Genomic DNA, 24,572 nt, shown 5'->3' on the forward strand with positions numbered 1-24,572 from the left:
TGAAAGTTTGTGAAGTCAGCTGTGTGCGTAACAAGTCACAGCAGATCTCTGCTCAGATCTCTCTGTTGTCTGACTCACTTCCAGGTAGCATGTAAACGCAGATGTGAAGGTATTACAAGATCTCGTATATCTCATGTCACACCACATGAATAAGAGCCTGTGTACATGTTTCAGGCGTGTGCATATGGTGACCAAATTGGAAAACCAAACAAAAACTCCACTTATAAAGGCCTTTCATCTGTGCTTTTGTTTTGTGCCACTTTACAGATGTTAAAAACTTATTGTCAACCAGTGTGACTGTGAAGATAGTGATTTATCAACGTATTACATGCACTTATGCACCTGTGTCATGCAAAGGAGAGTATCAATAAATAGAAAATAATAATAATAAATGCTGTCATTTTTGTGACGGCTGCCACTTTTGCTCACTGCTTCACCTGCTCTTTTGCACAAACCTCTATTAAACCAAAACTAGCCCTTATTATGATACAGCAGCAGAAATGGTTCTTGATGGTTTCACCCACAGAAATTGTTTTTTATGGTGGCTTGTTGAGTGTTCCTGTCAAACCCTGTGTGTGCATCCTTGCAGGTTGTTTGCGTTCATCTGCTGTTTTTGAATGTAAACCTTCGGACCTCTGCTCTCTTGACCCGTATCTAACCTGTTCAAAGAAAGTGCATTTGCTACACATTAAGACAGATAAAGGACATTATGCTACTTAAAGGTCAAACCCCAGGTTAAAAGCTAACCTTTTTCTAGCCAACAACGAACTTGTTGTTTATTCAAACCAAAGCATGATAGATTTGTCCCTTTCGAAAACAGCTTTTCTACTGTATATAAAGGCAATCTATCTATAATGGAGGCCCCTCTTTGTATGCAGCTTTTCAAAAGACCCTTCTCCTTTATACAGACCAGCTGAACTTTTTCCCTTTTGACCCTTTGCTGACTGCTTCGCTGGCTGTGTGTGCGTCTGTGTGTACAGTATGTGTTTGTGTGTCTCTCAGGGTCAACCTGTACACAAGTACCCATAGTACATTGGTGTTGTGCCTAATGGAGCCTTGTTCTTGTCCTTACCAGCTCTGTAGTCCTACATGAGTTTGCTTTCATTTGCTGCTGATCTGGTTTCACACTTGTTCCAAGAAAAGCATCACAGAGACTGGTGTGCGTGTCTGTGTGTAAATGTGTGTGTGTGTGTGATGTCTGTGTATTACTATGGCGACTGCATTTAGACCGAAAAATCTGGCTTCTTTTAACAGCATCCGGTTCAGTCATCTTAACTCTGATGTGACTGATGCAGAGATGACTGTTTGCACCAGTACTATAATGCAGAAGGAATACTATCAGACACAATCAGAAGACTGCAGGATGAGGAGGGAAAACCAATATTAAGTCTAGTCAAATATAATATTTTAAGCATTTTTTTATTTGAGAAATGGAGCATTGCTTACCAACATTTGACAAAAAACATATTCCTTTGTTTTCCAGCCCCCCAATCACCCATCCATACTGCCTATACAAGACATAGGGCCTCATGCAAGAACATTTTTCTATTCTTTTAAATAGACTTAAATTTTCGTAAGTTTTTTCATACAAAGAGCTTGTAAGGACACGCCACATCAGATTCAACAAACACTCGTAACTTCAGAAAATCTTGCAAATTATTCACCTGTGTGTATTTGAATCCATGTGCATGAGACTTGTAAATTAGCATAATTAATGACCCAATAATACCATATAAGGCTGTGCTTCCTGCTCCATGTGTCAGGAAGTGTTCATTCATGAAAATGACATCAAAGAGAAAAAAGAACTTTTTTGAGTTTGATATCCTGCTTTCAGAGATCCATAAAAGAAAATCTGTCATTTTAACAGCGTCAGCGGAGGAATTAAAAGACCTGCTGAAGCCAAGAAACAGGAAAAGTGAGTGCTCTTGATGCTGTGTTACCTGAGGGGAAAATGGAGAGATGGAGGAGAGGGAGAAATGTCTTGACATGAACTCGCCACAGCCACAGTAAGGGATCGGTGACTGCAGCGAGAGGAGAGGGTCAAGGGGCAGTTTTGATCATGGAGACTGAGGACAGAATAAGTGAGGATGTTCACCTGGACAGAGACTTCATAAACCTGCATGTGCAGATATACAACCAGTACACCTGACAGCAGGTGATAATAGATCATTGAATGAAGGATGAGAGGCTTTATATGTAAATTTAAAATTATAATATAATTTGAAATGCAGTCAAACAGGATAATATTGACATAATTATGAAGTGTAATGTATTTTTCAAACTCTAAATGTCTTCAAACTAATGAAATATTCAGTCATTAGTGAAAAACTTCAGTTTGGATACCAGCAGACTGACTGCACATGACTCTATGACAGGTCTGGACCTCATGAATTGTGTTTGTGTCAGAAAGAAAATTCAAAATGTGAGAAAACTGGTGAATGCCACAAGTTCTCTTAAATCACTCGTTCACACCACTTAAGAAAAATCTGTTTGTACAAGTGGAACAGATTAAAAGAAAATACAATAAATCACCTCACAGACATCAAAATACAAATTCATGCATAGAAATATAAATAAATTCAATCTGTGGATGTTCTAGTATATAAGCTAGTTTACCTTCAGCTCTTATCATGTCACTCTGGTGTATTGAGTGGTTCCTGGGGTGGGTGATTCATGAGCAATAAAAATTATACAACCTGCCTAATTAGAGTCTTGAGTCAGTCAAAATAAATGACCAAAGGATCCCATGTAGGATGGAGTTTATGGGTTGACCCTCTAATTGAGTATTAAGTCGTTTCTAACTTAAGGAATAACATGTCATGTCATGTCAAGTCATTCATCCAAGCAGAAACTTTGGGTGGATGTGCTGATTTCCATTCCAACAAAATCCTTCTCCGTGCAAAGGCAAACACATCTTTCATTTTATTCGTCATTAATATATCCTCCCCAGGGACTCCAAAGATTGCCAGTTCAACACTAGGTTGTTCCTGGCCTGAAGTTTAACAAACACCAGCCATGTTGGTAGAGCAGCCAGGATGAGCCAATGTGGGAAGAACAAAGAGCTTTTCTAAAGACCTGCACATGTGCGTTGACGCTGACATCACCTTCAACAAGATTTGTCTCAGACAAAAGCGGCGCTGCATTAAAATAACACAAGAGGCTGTGCTGGTTTCCATGTGTTGCTGCTGGTATTGGTGAGAGGATGAAATACAATTGGAAAAGGTTTGAACGGGATCCAGTTTTATTGACTCTTTGAAATTTATTTCCAACATGTAGCCTGACCCAACTGCCAGGTTTTCCATAGAAGACATTCATACCCCTTTTCCACAAACATGGAACTGCTTCTATTCTGGTCCATGCATCTAATCTTGAACCATTCGGAGAGTTTCGACCACATGAATCGGTTAAGAGCCCGAAAAGTTGGTTGGAGCCAACCGGTACCAAAAATGATCAGGTTTTCTTTGACCTGAAGTGAAGTGAAACTGAAATCTTGAACAGAACTGGTACAAGAACCAGAGTTAATGCATAGTTTTATTGTACCTGAGTATAATGACAGTAAAGATCTTTCTGTTCTGTTCTAATTGAGTGGAAAAGGGATGTCAGTTGATTTCACATGCTCAGCCTTGCCTTGAATTGATTGTAACATTTGTTGCTATTTGAAGATTGAGGTACCATACTAACAACCAAGAAGTAATTTCAGCCCAAACTGTAAACAGTTTTTTGCCTAGAAACTAACTAAACCTTAATCTTAGTGTTGTCAGATCACAAAACGTCTCTATTTTGCAAACAGTCATTCGTAACAGTTTTAGCAGAAAATGCTTATATGTATTATTCTTGAGGGCATGACAAACAGTGTATTTAGGCATCTGATTTGGACGATGGTACTCCATAAAAAATGCGTGAATATACTTTAAAAATATATATTGATTTATTTAGTAGCAAATACAATAAAAAAGCCATAAATAATAAGCTTTCAACAGGAAGAGAACACAGCCTGAGAACAGAACTACAGTTATGACCCCACTCTCTAACATTAAAATGTAATGAACGTGCATTGTACAATAATGGTGTAAATCAATTTACATGAGTAGTCCAAGTTCATTATATTGTTTGCATATTGCAAGGTTTTTAAAGGCATAGTTCACCCAAAAGTGAATCTGGAAGAACAATGGAAGTGAATGGTGACCAGTTTTCAAATGTAAAAAATAACTAGGAGAAACAAATATAAAACACCACCATATTGCTTGTCTGGTGTTATCCAAGTCTTCTTAAGTTGTCACATACTGTTTGCACACTGTCACACCATGCACAACCAGTTCAGACAGTGTGCATGTGAACGTGAACATGGCTCCAAGCTAAGGACCTACAGTGAAGATTCAGGCTGAAAACAAGTTCTTAATACATCTTTTTCATCAACTTGAAATGTTGGGGCTTTAGGAGACTTGGATTTCACCAGACAAGCAGTATGGAGGCATTTTATGGTTTTATTCTGTTGTTTTTTTTATGTTTGAAAATTGGTCACCATTCACTTACATTGTGTATTGTGGATTAAAAAAAAACTAAACCCGACCTTCAGTCGGCATGAGGATGAGTAGATAATGACTGAATTTTCGTTTTTGGGTGAACTATCCCTTTAACCTTTGTCATTGTGTGTTAATAAGAGTTCATATCTGAATATATGGGTACTGGCTTTCCAAAACATCTACTGTTTCACTGTAAATGAAATGTCATACTTATACTCATATTTAATGACTCTTCATTTTGAGTCAGAGCAGAGTTATTAGAGGTAGGCTTCCATTTTTAAACCATGTGTCCGAAGTGTGAGCAGACGTACACATGTATTGTATAGATAGAATTGTTCTGGGATAACATTCTCTCTCACCCACGCACACACACAGAGTGTTGTGTTCAGCAGCAGCTGTATCTGGCTCTTACCTTGGTGTGGTTTGGGGACTGGTCACATATGTGATGTGATGATGAGCGACAGTCTCCTGACGCTGTGCTGTCCATCAGTTTCCTCAGCAGACACCAACACCAGCAACCTCTTTCAGCTGAGACCAGCCCTCCTGTCCAAAACCATTGACTTGGGTCTCCCAACATGCTTGTCAAAAGATGTCAAACCATATGTGTGTGTGTGTGTGTGTGTGTGTGTGTGTGTGTGTGTGTGTGTGTGTGTGTGTGTGTGTGTTCAGGTTAGGATATGTCAATGGTCTTACAGAGTGGGATCTGTTCTCCACCATCGGCAGTTTGCTCATGAAGTGCTTACACCAGTAGAACTATTCGGATGTGCTTACTCTTGATGCTTTTTAAAATGCCTCTGTGAGCCTCAAGCACTTTTTTTTGATACATGTGGAAAAGAGATCAAATTTCCACAAACCTCACCCTGCTTCCTGCACTACGGCTTGAAACTAGATACAGATGGGTGACAAATTTAAGGAAAAACCAACATAAAGTATCTTAGTAAGGCACTGCAGTGTTGCTTGGTATAAGCTCTCCAAGTCTACTAAAGGGATGAACACAATTTTACAAAAGATATTCCCTTATTTCGTGTTTTATTTATGGTGATGATTAACACTTCTCTTCAGAACCTCCCCTGTGGGATGGCTTGAGTTGGGTTGAGATCTGGTGACTATAAAAGCCATAGCATATGATTCACGCCATTTCAATACTTCGTACATCAACCCATTCAGCAAGCTAGATTGATTCAGTCAGTTTTTATGATTAATTTCTATCATCGTTGCGTTAATTAGTTGTTTAAGAAACCCCACACTAACTGCTTCTGGCCCCAGACTTGAAGAGATTATGTTCACATCGTGCCACTCTGTGCCATCCACAAAACAAAATATTTTCCTGGTGAAACCATTTCTTTGTTTGTTGCGCTGTTGTTGTCATGAGACACTGTGATTGGCACACCTGAGACCATTGATGTAGCTTGCAGAGAACATATTTATTAATCACCAGACATGCTGATCTGTATTTCTCTTCATATTCTCTACTTTGCGCTGCTGCACAAACTGTAAATGAGCCATAATAGCAAGTGCACTTGTAGACGCCCATACTGTCTGGGTGCTAACCTGGAGGGATTTTTTTTAAAACTTAATCATCTGACTGGTTTTTGCTCTTTGGACCACATTCCAAGATCTCAGCAATTAATTCAGTTAGCACAATGTTATCACAATCAATACGCCATCAATTGATCTGCCACATCATTAAAACTACCTCCCTTATATTGTAATGTTGTGTAACTCACGCTCATGCCACCAAAACAGCTCTGACCCATTGAGGCATGGATGCAGCAAGACGTATGAAGGTGTCTTGTGGTGTTTGGCACCAAGACATTAGCAGCAGATCCTTTAAGTCCTGTAAGTTGTGAGGTGGGTCCTCTATGGATCGGACTTGTTGTTCCAGAACATCCCACAGAAACTCAATCAGATTGATTTTGGGGGAATTTGGAGGCCCTTCATCCATTGCACCATGGTCCAGTTCTGACACTCACATACCTATTGTTGGTACTTTAGGTGGTGGACAGGGTTCAGCATGGGTACTCTGACCAGTCTGCAGCTGCAATGCACTGTGTTCTGACACCTTATGATCATATCCAGAACTTTTTCAGTTATTTGTGCTACAGTAGCTCATCTGTGAGATCGAACAAGACAGGCTAGCCTTTGCTCCCCACATGCATCAGTGAGCCGTAGGCACCCATGACCTTGCTGCCAGTTCACTGGTTGTCTGTCCTTGGCCCATTTTTGGTGGGTATTTACCACTGCATACCAGTAACACCCCACAAGACCTGTTGTTTTGGAGATTCCTCTAACCCCCGTCATCTAGCCATCACGATTTGGCACTTGTCGAAGTCATTCAGATGTTTACCCATTTTTTTCTGCTTCTAACACATTAACTTGAAGGACTGACTGTTGACCTGCAGCCTAATATATCCCACTCATTGACAGGTGCCGTTTTAATGAGGTAATCAATTTCATTCACCTGTCATTGGTTTTAATGTTGTGACCTTAGCTATGCAAATAAAACCAAAGTTGTAGTAAATTGTAGTTTTCTTGCCTTCACATAGTCTTTAAATGATCTAATCCACATTTAAATTAGTTTCAATCAGTTGTACGTGTACAAACTCAGCTGAAAAAACTCAATACAATATTTTTTCCATGTTTGCTGTTTATGTTACTCATTTGATCAGGCAGTCTGGGTCTGTTGGTGCTCTCTTTGGCCCATGTCTAAGAGAAACAGTCGGCCTATAAAAGCAGTCCCATACTGTGTCCAGGGGTGAGGCGGCTGTCAGTCTGCTCTGAGTAAGTAGCCAGTCAAATCCTGGGTCACCACTAGGTTTTCATTAGGGGCCTAATTCAAAGCGGCCCACATAGAGTGTCAGGAGTGTCCCAGCCTGTTGTTGGCACCCCTTATAACACACTCTAATGAGCAGCTGCTGGGAAAGTTGTGGTCAGCTGTGTATATGGAGCTGGTGTAGCTTAGAATATACGGTCAGAGAAGACGAAGAGAAAGTCCCCACTCAATGGCCAGAATTAGACCCATGAATCACTTACTTTCTTTTTCATTTGTTCCTTAATCACGCAACCTGTTGACTATCATGATTCATGGCACTAGCTGCTAGCTGTGGTTTACCCTGTGGAGTTCAAGCATGAGGCTGTCCTGCAGTCTCAGTGGACTTGCCAGTACATGGGCTGGACACTGTTAGCATGTTTTTAAAGGTGCTTTAAGCATCTCTTTTGCCTCTGTGATTAGTTGGAAAAAACATGTTGACTAAGAGTTTGTCGGTTGAGAAGATTCCAGGACGGCGATAAGCAGCCTTCACACCAGTGCTTTCACTAAAAAATGCTTCCTCTTAACTTGCAAATATGAATTAATACAACACTGAGTGATTCAGCGAGGCTGACCCAGGCAAGTCCCAAGTGTTTTTTTAGCAATGCATAAAATGAGAGAGGTTTCAACATCCAGCACGTGGCTCCATTTCGACCCTGCACATGCCATCCATCCTGATACACTGTACGCGGTGTGTGTGTCTGCAGCCGCATTAATGTGTGCTGTCCTTTACACAGGAGGGTGTGTTAAGCCTGGCTTTTCACAGTCCATCAGGATGATCTCCGGTAGATGTTAATGAGCTTTCCCACTAATGTGCGCTCAGTCGTCCAACTGAACAGCTTTCTAAGGATTGTGCAGAGCAAGGGCCCACATAGTGATGCTGACATGCTTTCATGTGGAAAACATCTGTAAGTCCTTATTATTAATGCTATTTTATATATGTTATTGGTTGAACGCAGTGTCTTAAGTTATAACACGCCAGTGCAGTTGATTAATGGCCCTCGTAAAAAGCTATATTTGTTATGTTACACTTTTTGTGGTTAGAGATATTCTGAAAGTTGTAGCCTTTGAGTAGTACTTTACATTTCCCGCAGACCCCTCCCAGACCAAACTTGATCTTGCTGTTTTCTACAGTGCAGCCAGTGGTTTTTATCATTAGTTCCTGTTTAGGTAGAAATTCATTAGTCATACTTTCCATAGCACAGTTTTCTTTCTTCTCCTGCCACCTTTGGATTGAGGTAAAATAGTTTACACTGGGGATATAGGCAGCTCTAGATATTTGATTGTGTGCATTTCACCTAAATGAGGAAAAATATATTTAAAAGGTAATGTTTTGGGGAAATTTAGGAGGCTTAATGACCTTAGGAAGAGGAGTTATAACCGCAGAGTTCCTAAAATCCTGGCTTTAGCTTTGATCATCGCTGTAGATACCAGGAAACCATGAAAGGCAAGAAGAAACCTCATCGTTTCAGATTAATATATAAGTTTGCTTCAGGTGGAGATGTGGTTGCGATGAGTAGACCCAGCATCACTGCAGGTAGAGACAAAGCTGTTTTATGTAGCACCATCACAAATAAAAGTTTCACCACAGTTAGAAATGTTAGTGAGGTTGGTAGGAGAGGCATGGATTCAAGTCACATGACTTAGAATCAGACTCAAGTCATGAATTGGATGACTTTAAACTTTACCTGACCAAATCAAAAAAGACTCATGACTTCACTTGGACTTGAGCTTTTTGACTTGAAAGTACTTGAGAATGCCCAAGTCCCAAGATTACATGGTATGCTACTTAAAAAGTGTGCCACAAATCAATACATTTCCCTTCATTTGCTGAATCAGCTAACATTAATGCTGTTGATTCTCAGCAAGTTGATGCTTAATTCCCCAGATCCACTTTTAGCCAATCCAGCAGCTTCCAGTCAAGTTGCAGGAGAGAACCATGAAGAACTTCTGCTACATTACTGAGCTCCAGTTAGCAAAACATATACCAAAGATAAATTCATTTATGTACAAAAACTACAAGGTGGTGAACAAAAAAAACAAATTACTATATGTAAAATGTACAGGCCAGAAATTGCAGAGAAACAACAACAACAGTAAGTCGAGCCATTGTTGTTAAAATGGAATTTCATTCATTTGTCTGATGAAGGTGTACAGTGTTTCCTCTATCCTGGTCCTCAGAGCTCACTGCCCTGCATGTTTTAGATGTTTCCCTGTTCAAACACACCTGATTCACATGATCAGCTCATTATCAGGCTTCAGGCTGTCAGGTTTCATGATGAGCTGATCATCTGAATCTGTGTTTGAGCAGGGAAACATCTAAAACATGCAGGGCAGTGAGTTCTGAGGACCAGGGTAGGGGAAACACTGGTGTAGCACCGAAACATCACAAATAAATGTTATACTGCAAATTAGACAGTGTGCGGGAGTCCTTTTGCAACTTATCGTTCTACTCGTCCATCTCCTACGCACCTGTTTTATCAAATAGGTGTGCAAAGTCTTCATTTGTTATAATTTTGTGAAGAGTGCATTATATGTTTTAGGACTTGGGACTTGTCGGTTTTGACCTGGGACTTGACTTGGAACTTGCCTATAAAAATCATGACTTGGTCTGGGGAGCATAGAAACTAAATGCTGCTTCACCTTGCTATGGCTGTGTAAAAAAATAAGATCAAATCAAGACAAAGACAATGCAACCAGACCACATATATGTATGCGTATATGCATATACATAAATTCTAGGTATTTAATGTCCACCATATGCCATTAGTAGTAATTATATACACATAGAATAAGAGATTTGCTTCTGCTCTTCATGTGCTCTATATTGCTCCAATGTATGCCTTGGAAAAATATAAGTTGCTTTGGACAAAAGCTTCTATCAAATTAATGTCAGAGTCTGTCAGTGTGTCCATTTTAAAAATACTGGTACCAGCCAGAAGGAGCCCACATTTGTTCCAACACTAATACGTATGTGAATCATTTTTCACATAGGCACGTGTGTGTATGCACTTCTGTCTAAGTGTAAGTGTGGTGTGTGAGACTGTTGGGGGTTGGAATGTGACGTGAGAGCACTAATCAGAGCCAGCTGGGACCGACGGTGAGATTAAAGTTAAAACACAAAAACAATCAGCTGGGATAAGTATACTATCGCTATGGGTTACTGCCCCCATCCCAGCTTCTCAGAGGGAGAGAGGGACAGAGAGAGAGAGAGAGAGAGAGAGAGAGGATTGATGGATAGGCCGATGGATGGGACTCTACCCAGCCCTGCTGGCACAGACCCTCTGATTAAGAGCTCCTTTGTATTCTCTTTGATCCCTTCCTCTCAGTGGTGAGTCTAGTCTCACCGCAACATGCACATGACACACACCGACACACTGCCAGTCAGGGCCACAGGAAGCGCTCTCTATATGTAGCTGTGTGTGTGTGTTTTCTTATGTGCAGTATGTGCAAAATGTCTTCTCAAAGAAAAAAAACAAAACAAATTTGTTGCTCCTGGTGCTAGTCCTTGTAGTCCTCACTACTAGATTAGGGTTGTGTTAGGGTTAAGATTATAGTTAGGTCAGGGCTAAGATCTAGACATAAATTAAAATCATTCTCGGTCAGGAATAAATAAATGAATGTTACCTAGCTTTTTCTGAAACTTTCAACAATATCTCACGGCCAGATTATCGGCAATAAATATGCAATGTCCAGGTAGACTGTCAAAATAAAGGCACAAAAATTACTTGATTTGCTTAGACCTGACTTTTCGACCTACCCAGTGGTGGACAAAGTACTCAGCCCCAGTACTTGAGTCAAAGTATAGATACTCCTGGTCAAATATTACTCAACTACAAGTGAAAGCTGATCAGTCAAATTTTTACTCAAGTTAAAGTACCAGAGTAGTTGTTTTTCAAAATACTTAAGTATTCAAAAGTACATTCTTTCAAAAATACTTAAGTATTCAAAAGTACAAATTACAAAGTACATTTTCTAATATCAATACATTGTTGTATTTTTCTCACAGTGCATTTTCAGAACCTTGTAACTCTCTGAAACCACCTGATGATGCATTGACTTCAGCATAGCAATGCAATCAAAAACAAAAAGGACAGTTATTGTCTACATTAATTATGTGGTATTTTTCACCCCGATAAAAACAATCCAACATTAAAAGCCTACTTGGAATTATTTCTCTTTTTTTTAATTATAATAACATCTTGAGATTTAGTTTTGTTTGAATGACAGAGGCAGAGCTGCTTGTTCTTGTTACAGAGCACGCCTGGATGGCGAATTTCTGCTTTTACAACAATCCCTGTTTAGAGCGGGTACTTTGATTGGTTTCTTTCTGTGAGGAACACAGCGTGTGGCCAATTGTATTTTAGAAAAGAAAAACGGCAACAGCTGACTTCGAAGCTGTGTTTAGACTAAAAGTAACAACAACCTTTCTAGAAATGTAGTGGAGTCAAAAGTACAATATTTGTCTTTGAAATGTAGTGGAGTGAAAGTCATAAGTTTCCAAGAAAACAAATACTCAAGTAAAGTACAGATACTCAAAAAATGTACTTAAGTACAGTACTCAAGTAAATGTACTTTGTTACTGTCCACCACTGGACCTACCCCAAACTTAACTTAACTTAAGCTATGAAAAATCTATAATAATTTACAGTTTACTGTTTTTACTAATATTTTCCACTATACAGCAACATTTATCTTGAGGTATAGTATACATGTGTATTCTCTTAACAGTAGTCCCCCACCCCCATTCCACTGTCCCAGGTGGAAATAATGGCAATAATAATAAGCATGCAAAAATTTTGTTTTAAAAAACGAAAAATAAATACATTTTTCAATATAATAATAATAATTAATTATTATTTGTGGTAACTAGTGACACTGTGACTTTTGTTTAGAGGTTCTACAAACTTAAAAATGTTGAGTGCCAGTAGAATTTCCTTTCTTTTGTGTTTATTAAACTCAGAATTTTCAGTTAATAATGGAAAAGGTCTCTAAAAAGATACCTGAAACACAAATGTTAGATTTTTAAAAAAGTATTACTATATTGACTTGAGTATTGACTTGAAGCTCTGATAACCTCTCACTTTTGATTTTAAGAATGCAAGAAAATTGTGGCAGCTAGTTGCCTCAATCTTTTTGCATTCTGCTAACTCATTTAATTTTTCAGTGTGTAGAGAAATAAATGGGTGAATAAATTCAACTCTTGAGCAAAAGTGACACATTGCAAGCCAGACATCATAACAGGGAAATCATCAGCTTTCAGTTGACCAGATTATCATTTAGCATCTGGCTGAAAATAAATCATTTCAGTTGCAGGGATCTTGCCATGTTCCCACATCACCACAGTTACTTTGGTGAGTAACCAAACTGACAGGAATGATAGACAAAGCTATGGAAATAAAACAAGCTGTAATAAGACTGAATGTTCCTCTAAGATTAAGAGGTATAAAATGATGATGTGACAGTGTGTTATATACTGGAACTACATATTTGTTGTACTTTGCATTTGAGGCTAGATTGAGCCTGTGTGTTTGTATGAAAATGAAAGTGTGTTTGCCGGAGTCTGTGTGTGTTTGTGTGAGAGTATAAGAGGATTAGGGCCTGTTCACAGCCGAGGGTGCAGACTGGACCATTTCTGATCAGTCCGTCTGTATTCCCGATTGGCTGATGAGGTATTAACTTGCCGCTGTGTTGTTATATGTGTCTCTGTCGGATTGTGTGAGGACGCCTCTCCAAAAACAGCAAAATTTTCCTCCTTGTTCGACACTGCCAAGAACCCCCCTCCCTCCCTCCCTCCCTGAATCCAGCTCCGGCCTGACAAACCTCCCCCCGTTATCTCCAGCTGTGGCATCTGCTGCTGTTTTACTGATAGCTTTTTCGACTCTGTATCTTGCGTTGACTCGCACTTTCTTTTGAAGTCCGGCCAATGGTGTAGTCCCAAAACACTGCTTCAGCCCCAGTAGCTGTACACTCTTAGAAATAAAGGTGCCTTACAAGAACCATAAAGGGTTCTCCAGCTTGTCCCCATAGGATAACCTTTTTTGCTCCCTGATAGACCCTTTTATAAACTTGGAACCCTTTCAGAGAGTTCTATGCAGAACCCAACATAAAGGGTTATACTAGAACCATCCGTGAAAGGTTTCACCCAGAACCCCTGTGAAAGGTTCTATAGAGAACCCTTCCATGATGAATTGGTTCCATGGAAAACCTTCTAAGAACTCACAAAGGGCATTCTGCTCAGAACATTTTTATATTCCACCAACTTAGTCCAGAACCCACTAAGGAGGTTCTTCCAAGAATCTTTTTATATTATGGTACAAAGAACCCCTGGCAAAAGAGTTCCTCTGCAGGCATTCTACCGAGAACCTTTTTATATTCAAAGGATTTTGTTCAGAACCCATGTAGGAGGTTCCTCCAAGAACCCTTTTATATTATGCTACAAAGAACCCTTGCCAAAAGAGTTCATTTCAACAATCCTTGCAAAGAACCCTTGACAAACACTTAATAAGGGTGCTAACAAGAACTCACCCTGAGGATGCCAGAATATACGCATTTGTTAAGAGTTTCATCTAGAACCCACCCGGGAGGTTTTGCAGAAAGCTCTTTTCTATTATAATACAAAGAATCCTTGACACGGATTTCAACAATCCTTAAAAAGAACCCTTTATTCAAAAAAGGGTCCTAACAAGAAGTCAGGGGGGTTCTACAAAGAACATTTTCATATTACAAGGTATTCATATAGAACTCAAACAGGCGGTTCTACTGACAAACTTGTTATAGTCAAAGGATTTTCTCCACTTGATGAACCTTATCTATAAAAAACGTTCTTCAGAAACGAATAGGTCTCGGCAGAACATCAGCCCTTCAGGAAGAACCCTTTTGGAACCCCTGTTTCTAAGAGTGTACAGAGTCAACACCAGCAATAAACCAACTTCCATGATTAAGCTATACACAAGCCATAGTCTGGAGACAAAGCTTTCTTCAATTAAGAACATTTAATATTGGTCAAAATTTCCTGACAAGGATAAAGCTCTGGAGGAAGCACTGCTTACTACATCCAAATACTTACATTTCAGATACTGCTATCAGCTCTCAAATTTCAAATACAGATAATTTTTGGCATTGGAAATGACACTTTTAAAGATAAGCCACTATATATTAGCAGAAAATATTTATCAGCCGGCTCCGATCAGCCATCCTTTAAAAGCCCATATCAGTCAAAGCCTACAGTAGTTTCCATTTCTTCATTGGCCTCCCTCCAGAACAGCATTATCTTCACATCACGTCGGACAAAACCACCTTGTAAATAACCATATTACTTTACCTAGTGACATCAGCCCCAGAGGAAAAGATCCCCAACATTAGAGCGCCGGGGGATTGTGTCGGGGGCGTGAGAGGTTAAGACTTGTTGAATAGCTGGTAGGCGTCACACAATGAGGTGGATTAGGCAGCACTAGAAAGGGCCTTTAGGGCTTTACTGGGGTGTTCAGCAGCTTACATCGCCTACAATAACACTGCAACAGTGCAGATCCAGCTGGGCTAGCTGGGGTTGGCGAAAAGGCTAGCCGGGAGGGCAAGTGGCTGGTCAGAAGCAAGGAAGCTGTGATGGAAGAAACAGAGTTAATAGGGAGGCAGGGTATTAAATTTTACTTATTGACAAATAAAAATGAAGCTCAGGAGTCACTGTTGGATAAAAAGCATAGCAGCATTTAGCTGGAGATCCCTCGAGTCCTGCTGAAGGATCTCTGGGTGTCACATTGGCATTGAGGCGAGGAGTTGGCGAATAGGAGCAGAGGAGAGGTGAGCCTCAGTCTCAGCGGCTCCAGCACTTGTCTCTGCTTGCCTGGAGCCGTGGCTGGAAAAATGATATCATTGCAGATGACCCATATTCTTACAGATAAACCCCAGCACCGCAGTGTGTGTGCTGATACTGTACATACTACTATACATGACTGTGCTAGACAGACATTAAAGTGCAGAATTAGACTACTATATCTGCTGATGTATATGACAGCCTGTGCTGTTTTCTACGGAAGAGTATTAGGGACACGCATAAGGGAAAACAATGCCAGGAGGAAGAGTTTTGTTTTATTTAGCATTTTGAGAAAAAGTTGAAATGTGGAGAACAAAGTTGAACTTTCAGTATTAATGCCAGATAGAAGAAAAACAAATAAAATATTTTTTCCATTTTATTTTGCATTTAGAGAATAAAGTCGAAACATTGATAATGATTGATTGTCTGTTTTTTGAACATTGTTTAGTGCCTCCACTACATCCTTCAAACATACATACTGTGTACATGTAGCAGGACAATATTATATAGCCATATGTCAGCATAGATATTGTATTTCCCCACATTATACAGCCTGCCCCCAGTCTTCCAAACCTATTCCTGCAACGGCAACATTTCATAATCACCTTACCCTGTCCACACCACTGCCACCAACTAACCCTATTGCCTTGAAATAAAATAGTAAGGTAGCGCTTTCAATGGTGCCTATGTCTATAATACATTATAAATATACTCAAATGCTTTTGTGCGTCTAACAGTGTATAATTATAGTTGGAAGCACTCATAAATATCCATACTGCCTTACAACTATGATCATAAAACATTTTAAAGCACTGATTGAATTACTAAATGTTTGCAAGAACAAAAAACTCGTAAAATTAATTTATTTGTTAATGGGCCATAACAGGAACTGAGTTCACCAACTGGAATCACTTTTTGATGTCAACTAATTAATGTACATTTACATGTAACCAATGTAATTGTCTACCCCAAAAAAATAGTTGCAATACATTATAATCACATTATAATGCATTATAATGATATGTAATGTATTATAAAACAGCTTTACAAATATGAGAATTATAATATACTGTGATCCTTTCCAAAAAAAAGACCAGCAATGATGAGGTATTATGATACTTGACCTTATGTCATTATGAAATGTTTTACAATGTGCTATGATTAGACTATTGTTATAAAGAATGATGAATATTTCTGACTGCTTATTACTGTAATAATGCTTATTATACATTGCTATGCTGTGTTTCAGTGGAGACATATGAGAGCTGTAGAGTCAAAGTCCAAATGCTATTTTATATGTTTTTAATGTAGACGGATAATAACATTTATTAGCAACTATTAGCTGTCTCATCCCATAAAGTGTCAGTATTGGCCTTATAAATCCACCCACTGTCTGAACCCAGAGTAGTGTGAAGCAGTAGTCCTCACCTCAGCCTGGGATTACTGCAGCGTTTCTGCCCCGTATAGTGTTGGGGAATTAAACAGGAGGGGGGTGGAGGGGTAAGGGGGAGGCAGCGGGCTGGGATAACACCGCAGAGTGGCACATTGCGTGTTAGCCGGGATAATAACAGTGTGGTTTGTATTAGGTTTCCTGGGCTAAAGTAAGAAGCTCCCACTTCCTGCTTGCCCTCCGTGACAAAGACAGTATCCATACTGGCTTCGGAACATCTGCAGGACGTATTAAACACACGCTGCGGTTTTCTGTCAGTGCAGTATGAATTTGAAAAGACTCTTAAGCTAATTAGAGCTCCTGTTCATCTCAAGGTCACTGATGTGTTCTGCAGTGAGTTTCTGACAGACAGCAGTGTGCAGTTCAACATCATCTCCCACTGCAGAAAGAATTCATAGCATGATAATCTGGCACCATAAAACCTCCAGCAGTGGAAAGTGTTTGAAACTGAGAGCAGACAGAAAGTGTAGGTCACCACAGAAGACTGCTACAGAGAGCATCTCAGCGTTTATTTTTGTTCTTGTCTTTACACTAATCTTTAGTGTTAGTGCAGGCCATCATGTCAGTATCTGTTATTCATTTACTGAAAAATAACCCGTCCTTTTGTAGCACATTGTAGCACTGTTTTCACCTCTCATACTGTGGAGCCTGAAAATCAAATGAGCAACAAAAATAAACCGGGATCCCTGTGACTAAAGACACAAGCCTCGCGACAAAAGATAAAACTAGTAGAGGTCACTAGTAGAGGAGTGCAGATCTCTGCCAGGCAACAGATGGTGAAGCACCTTCTGCAATGCCACCACAACTATAAGATGCATAATTATAATATAATATATATGCATCCATATATTATATATAATTTTAGATGTGTATTTATTCTGTTGTTTTTTATGTTTGAAAACATAAGTATCCCAAAACCCCAACATGCCAAGTTGACTAAAAAATGTTACTTACACCATGTTTTTTAGCCTGAATCTTCACTGTAGATCCTTAGCTTGGAGCCATGTTCACATGCTCATGCACACTGTCTGAGCTGGGCGTGCGTGTTGTGACGGTGTGCAGACGGCATGTCAGGACTTTAGGAGGCTTGGATTACACCAGATGAGCAGTCACCATTCACATCCATTGTTTGGGAGATTCTGCATCACTGTTTTCTTGTGAAACTCCAGCAGTGTTTTGTGGACTAACAAAATAAACCTGACCCTCAACTGGCATGAGAATCTCAACTTTCACTTTTGGGTGAACTATCCCTTTAATGGACATTTACATTTTTACCAATGTCAGTTTTCCCCAAAAAACATTGTTGTAATACAGCTGTAAAACTAGAACATTTCGCACAAAAATTTTGAGCACGTCTGATGCTCGCTGCTGATTAGTATCCTCACCATATTGCCAACAGTATTAATAGTAGTAGATGTATGTGTGTGTGTGTGTTTCTCTCTGTATGTGCACGCGCTATCGTGCATGTTTGTACATATATGGGTGAGTGTGTATGTGTCTGTATGTGTGTGCACTATAATGCGTGTTTGTATGTATATGGGTGAGAGTGTATGTCAGTATAAGTCCCCTTACAGATTGAAAGAACAGCTTTTGTGTGTGTGTGTATATATATATAAAGTGTCTAAAATGTAATTGTCTCCGTATGAGGTTTTAACTGCTAAGAATTCAGGGTGGTGAAGTCGGCCAATCACCTGTGAGCAACGGCACAGTGAAATTTGAATACTGAGATGATCTAACTGCTGTTGGTTTATTCAGCTGATCGCCTGTGTGCACAGTCAATTTTAAATACTCAAAAAAAAAAGGCAAAAACTGAGACAACATACCTCTCCAACTCCAGCTTTTTAATGAAACACCGTAATTGCTACAGCTAAAAACCACATATGGTGAGAGAGAGGACGGGTTGCTGAATGTGATGGTGCAAATTTTATTTCTGTGGTGTGAAAACTGAGGCCACGTCCGCGATGGAAAAAACTGGGATCATCTGCTTTCTTCCAGAAATGTTGGCTGTTGCTTAACATGGGAGTGAGTGAGGCAGTTGGTTGGACTTGTTGTCCTTTTAGACCTCGGCCAGCCAAAACCATTTGTCCATTTGCTTCAGTGGTCACATCTTTACAACTGGCATGACTTTTCCTACAATCTGATGTACAATTTGTGTATGTAGAGTGAACACTGTGGCTGTGGCCATGAGGTTAAGAGAAAGTTTCTAGATGATTTTAGAGCTGCTCTTCACTCTAGCGATGACATCACCCACTCTAGCTCTAATGACTGCACGCAATACACACCCATTATAAAGTCTGAAACAGACTGAAAATCTCCCAAAACAAAAACTGTGATTTCATTAAAATCATTGTAGTTATGAAAATGCCTTCTACTGTGAATAAAGGCCACAGTCTGGTGAACCATTCAAACTTTTAATGACTTTTTTAGGTTAAAGTATGGCGAAGCAAGTCCAAAACTCAAAAAAGCTGAAATTCTAAATAATTTACATTTGATGTATGTTGGAGCCTGCATGTCCCATTTGAAGTTGTAGCTATTCAAGAAGTTTATCTCTTGGCAAAGAGCTGATTAGATCACTGCAAGTAATTGAATTGAATTCCACTATCCACTATCATGTTCATTTTCTCAAAATTCTCAAATTTCACCACAAATAGGTTCATAATTAAGCAAGTTACTGTTGATTAGGTAGTCCAGTATGGTGACCATGCACACACATTTATCTTTTTTTTATTTGGTATCATGACTGACCTCAGTGGATCATTACATATCACTTATGGAATTAATGTGATGATGCTCCAGTTTAAGATGAAACTTTTCTGAGGATGTCAGTTTCTCAGCCATGGCAAAGGCCAAAATGTGTTGTGCAACACAATAGGTAAACTTTGTTATTAGCCTAGCAGTTGTTGATAACCTGCGAGCCTACTGGCTGGTAAAGATGAGTGAGGAGATAGCAACCTATGAAACAAAGCAGTTGATAAAATAAGTTTTATAAAGGAGTTTTCAAAAATTGTGAATTGCTACATCCAGTAGCATGTCAGATTAGCAGCAGACAGTAGCTTCAGCCCTGATGTTCAGGCGCAGGTAAGACCAAACTTTTCTATAGAGCCACCATAAAGGCCAAAATGTGCAACAGACCAGGCTACTGGCTGGTTAAGAGGAGTGAAGAGTCAGCAATCGATATAAACTTTTCATAAGTCACCAGACTGATGGATCTGTTACTCAAACTCATCTTATCTGAACCAGCACAGCCCCTTGAGATTTTTAATGCAGTGCTGACAGCTCACTATTCATGTAAAAACACTTGTGCCTGTTGTTTTCTATGTAAGCCCATACGGTTGCGGGTTTTTGACACACTTCATGACAGGTGGGTCTTTGTTGAGGTGTCAGGATTTGTCTTTTTCTCTGCAGCAAGTCCACACTCCAGAAAAGAACAATTTGATCACATTTACTCTATTCCAGCCACTGCACATTGTCTGTGCCTGCCTCCTCAGTCTGCAACCAGAGCTGGGAGGGTTGCTTTAAAAAGGTACTCTGATACAGTTGCTAATTACCTATTTGCTTGATTAGTACCTGATTAGTTTATTGGTCCACGAAATGTCAGAAAACGTTGAAAAATGTTCATCAGTGTTTCCTAAAGTCCACAATGACGTCCTGAAATGTTCAGTTTATTATCAGAGAGGAGTAAAGAAACCAGAAAATATTCACATTCAAGAAGCTGAAATCAGAAAATGTTGACTTCTTTTATTTAGAAAATGACTCAAAATGAATACTCAGTCATCAAAGTAGATGCAGATAGAGTCAATAGTTAATTAATAATAGATTAATCATTGCAGCTCTCAGTGTTTTCTGTTCAAGGTTACATTTATTAGTTTCTTGTGCACAATTTATTGATTGATTGATTGATATAAAGAAAAAAATGTGAAATTTCTTACTAGAGGCCATGATAATGAATTAATAGCTGTGTGCGCTGTGCAATGCAGTATATTGTTCTTCTTAAAATTGTAATCTATTAATAATCCTCATTTTCACTAAATGTCTCTGTAATCTGATTACATCTTTTTTCATCTAACTGTAACTGTTTCATGTAATCCATTACTCCCCAAGCCTGTCTGCAGAACATCCACCGTGTGCTTCAGGTGTCAGATGATATGTGTCATATGATGCAACGCTACGCAACATGGCCGGCGTGTGTTGCACATGTGAATATGCTATGAGTAACCGCAGGTCACAGGCCCCAAGAGGAGCTGACATACAAACCTTACAGAACTCAACACGCCATGCAGACCTGCACATCAGACAAGCTGATTGGTCGATCCAGCTCCTGTTGGGAGGCAGGTTCAAAGCACAGAAGAAAAAGCACAAATTGTAAATACAAGTATGAAAGCAGGAGCCATGGGAACAAGGCCTTCGTCTTCCATGTGGGAGCAGTAACCATGTGCACTTTCGTTCTCATGTACCTGCATTATCAAATCCTGCTCTCAATTTGTTGATGACAGTCATACTCTGTCATGGATGCACGTTCACAGGGCGTCAACCACTGTCAGCAGAGCAGCCAGGCAGCAGATTAAATACAGCTATCGCCTGATGGACGTCACAATACACTACATGCATCACAGTCTTAATACTGTGCTGCCACTTACGCGCATGCCATTCGCTCCATATATCGACGGATATGGTTTACAGCATGTAATAACAGTAATAGGTTCCTTATGGAGAGATCCTCACCAGAGCAGCTCGGTTAGTCCACAGTGAGGGATGTTGAAGGGTTGAGGGGCTGTGGAGCAACGTGACATGTCAGAGAAATGCTCGCTGTCACCCAGAGAATGCTGGGAGGAGCGGCCCGTTTGGTTTGTGTTGCAGAATAACTGATGGTTAATCCCACAGATGTGAGTTTCCCCTAAACACAGAAACAGGTTCACAGCGTTCGGGTGTGGGATTCATGGGAAAGCAACAAGACGGGAAACTCCAGGGATCTTCCTTCATTCCTACTGTCTGTTAAATCCAGTAAAGATGCTGTAAAATGTTTACTGTCCTGTATCCTTTGGCATGTACACATTGTGAATGTAAAATCATGTTATATTTCCTGTAATGTTTGAAAGAGCTTTTAAAACAGTGGGTTAAAGAATAATTCTGGCTTATAAAGCTTGGAACTTATTTGAGTAGCTCTGACCAGCATTTCTATCAGTTATGATTACAGTGTAACCACCAAAGTAAATGCTGACATCTGGGAACACAGTAGCATCCCTACAACTGAATAAGACACATGAGAAGTCAGACAGGCTGGAAGCAAACTACAGAAGCAAATTGCTGCCCTGACAGAAAAAGAAAACCATTAAACTGTCACGTTATTTGTTGTTATAACAAGATATTGTCACATTATTACAAGATACAAACTTGTCGCATTATGACAAGAACCTCTTTTTGTACAGTATACTGTATGTTTTATAACATGAAATATTTCACCTTAATAACACATATACCTATACACTAACTTTATTAACATGTAATGTTTCATGTTATTACAGTATTTTATGCTATAACAATAAGTTGTCACTTTATAATGCAAAACGTTTTATGATATAACAATAGATTATCATGTTGTAACTCGAAACATTTTAGTGTAACAAGTTATCACATGATAACAATATGTTATAAGGCAAACAAATGTTATAAGAAGTTATCACATTATAATGTCAATAATGTTATAATGCAAAATATTTTAAGCTGTAACAATAAGTTATCCTGTTACAACACAAAATCAGGTTGTACAATAGGTAATCATATTATAACTCTAAATATTAGAATATATATAACTCTAAAAGTTATCATGGTATAATGGAAAATCATGTTATGAAGCAAAACATTTTATGTTATAACTATAAGTCATGTTATAACAAATAGTATATCATTATAACAAGACAAGTTTTTTGCTATAATGTTTGTAGGTTTGTATGTTATTATAACATACAAACCTACAAACATTATAAATATCCTGTTATAACATGAAAAACATCTTGTTATAACAATAAACCTTTCACGTTATAACATGATATTGATCTGTTTTTCCTTTTCTGGCTTAAATCAGGAGGCAGCTGATCAAAGTATAAATGCACTAATAGAGCATTCAACACCAAATTCTGATTTAAATATTTGCTGCTTCAAACACATTTATTGAGGTACTAAATGTATTAAAGCAATAACATGTAATATTTCCATTTTAAACTGTAAAAACATGAGACATACATTATATATTTTATTGAGTTGTGTGCTTATATTGTCGGTGAATGTGACTAAACGTAACGTGAATAAAACTTCAAGACATGACCTTGTCTGTGAACATGACCTCTGCCTGAGTCATGTCAGACAGATTTTCATCAGCTATGGCAGTGGTTTTAATTTTTTTTGTTTGTTTGTTTTGTTTTTATAGGGATAACACAATGACATTGCCCAAAAACTTTACAATCAATTGTACCCTTTATAATACATGACCCACCTCCCTACCCCTCCTTGTATGACAGTACATAGTATCCACAAAAGAGTAGAAAACAAATAAAATACTGAAAATAATAATAATGATAAGAAGAAGAAAAATAAATACACCATTAATAATATTAATGTAAAATAGCATAAAAATCACTATATATACAGTTATATACAGTGACCAAGTTAAATAAAATTGTCAGTTATATGTAGTATATACCTAGAGAATAAAGGTAACCACAGTAATTGGAGCTTATATGCACATGTGCCTATATCCATTCATATCACACACAAAAAAAAGTAATTTTAGCAGCAGCTTAATAGGCAAAATAGTAAAGACAGGAGTGCATAGATATCAGATGTTTTATTCATTTTGAAGACAACAACTCCCATGATCCCATGCTACTTCACTCCGACTACATGTTTTGTTATTGTTAAGATGTGAGGTTACACACAGCCTTATAATGAGGGCATTTTGTTTCAGAATAGAACAGAGGATTGTTCACGTGGACAGTTGGCTCACACAGCGCTGTCGTTTGATTGGCTCGCTTTGTTGTAATTGAAAACAGATCACCTGATGACTCCCTGTCTCTCTGTGTGTGTGTGTCTGTCTGTGTTTCTCTCCCCGCAGAGCTGCAGAGGGAGGGCAGCATCGAGACCCTCAGCAACAGCTCGGGCTCCACCAGCGGCAGCATCCCGCGCAACTTCGAGGGCTACCGCTCCCCCCTGCCCACCAACGAGAGCCAGCCGCTCAGCCTCTTCCCCACCAACTTCCCATAGACCCCCCCCCCTCACCCGCCTCTCCTGCAGGAACGACCGCCACCACCACCGTCCGGCACACCTGCCCCCACCTGCCTGCCTCTATCACATCTGTCCTCATCACACTGACACTCCGGCGTCTGTGTTTTTCTCTTCTCGCACAGCTGTGATCCCAGATAGCTTTCCAGACAGTATTTTATTTCTTGGGTTGGATTTGAAGGCTGATATTTTTATGAAGCTTTCCCATCATTTTTAATTTGACCATTTTAAAGCCAAAACCATTCCAAATATGAAAATGATTTACTCACAAAAGCATTCATGTAAGGGTGAAAACACCTTGACAAATTAATTGTTAACATTTGAAAACTAATTTTTAAGGTTAACGTGATAGTTTGTGTTGTTTTAAACATGGTTGTATCAGGTATTTATCCATAGTGTGTGTATTATCAACAGTGGATGCCAGCTGGCACGCTCCCAGTTTAAAGAAGAAGAGAAGTTGCAAGGTAGCTGGATTGACAAGATCAGGCAAGAATCCATCTTGCCAGGCTTCAAGTTATCAGTTTGTGTCTGCACCAAAAGTGGTGCAGCCAATCAGCATCCTAGGAGGGACTACGGGAACCTGCGAGTGGCTTTAGGTGTGATGACAGCTAGAAGTTGAAGTTAGCCTATGTTAGACATGATAGACAGATGGTTCATCACCTGCCAAGTGTTATTTTAAAAGTGCCTGCCCTCTTCCAAACA

At 39.3% G+C, this 24,572-nt stretch overlaps 1 protein-coding gene across 1 annotated transcript in view; it reads left to right on the forward strand.

Annotated features, from left to right (window-relative positions):
- Nucleotides 1-24,484, forward strand: part of bcas3 (BCAS3 microtubule associated cell migration factor) — a 486,530-nt gene extending 462,046 nt beyond the window's left edge. Inside the window, exon 24 of the mRNA XM_084716803.1 lies at nt 23,704-24,484. Coding sequence (XP_084572929.1) covers nt 23,704-23,852 — 149 coding nt within the window. The 3' untranslated portion in view covers nt 23,853-24,484. The remainder of the gene's footprint in view (nt 1-23,703) is intronic.
- The last annotated feature ends 88 nt before the right edge of the window (nt 24,485-24,572 follow it).

Source organism: Lutjanus erythropterus, chromosome 4 (assembly GCF_056507025.1).
Source record: "Lutjanus erythropterus isolate fLutEry1 chromosome 4, fLutEry1.hap2, whole genome shotgun sequence".
NCBI classification, from domain to species: domain Eukaryota; kingdom Metazoa; phylum Chordata; class Actinopteri; order Lutjaniformes; family Lutjanidae; genus Lutjanus; species Lutjanus erythropterus.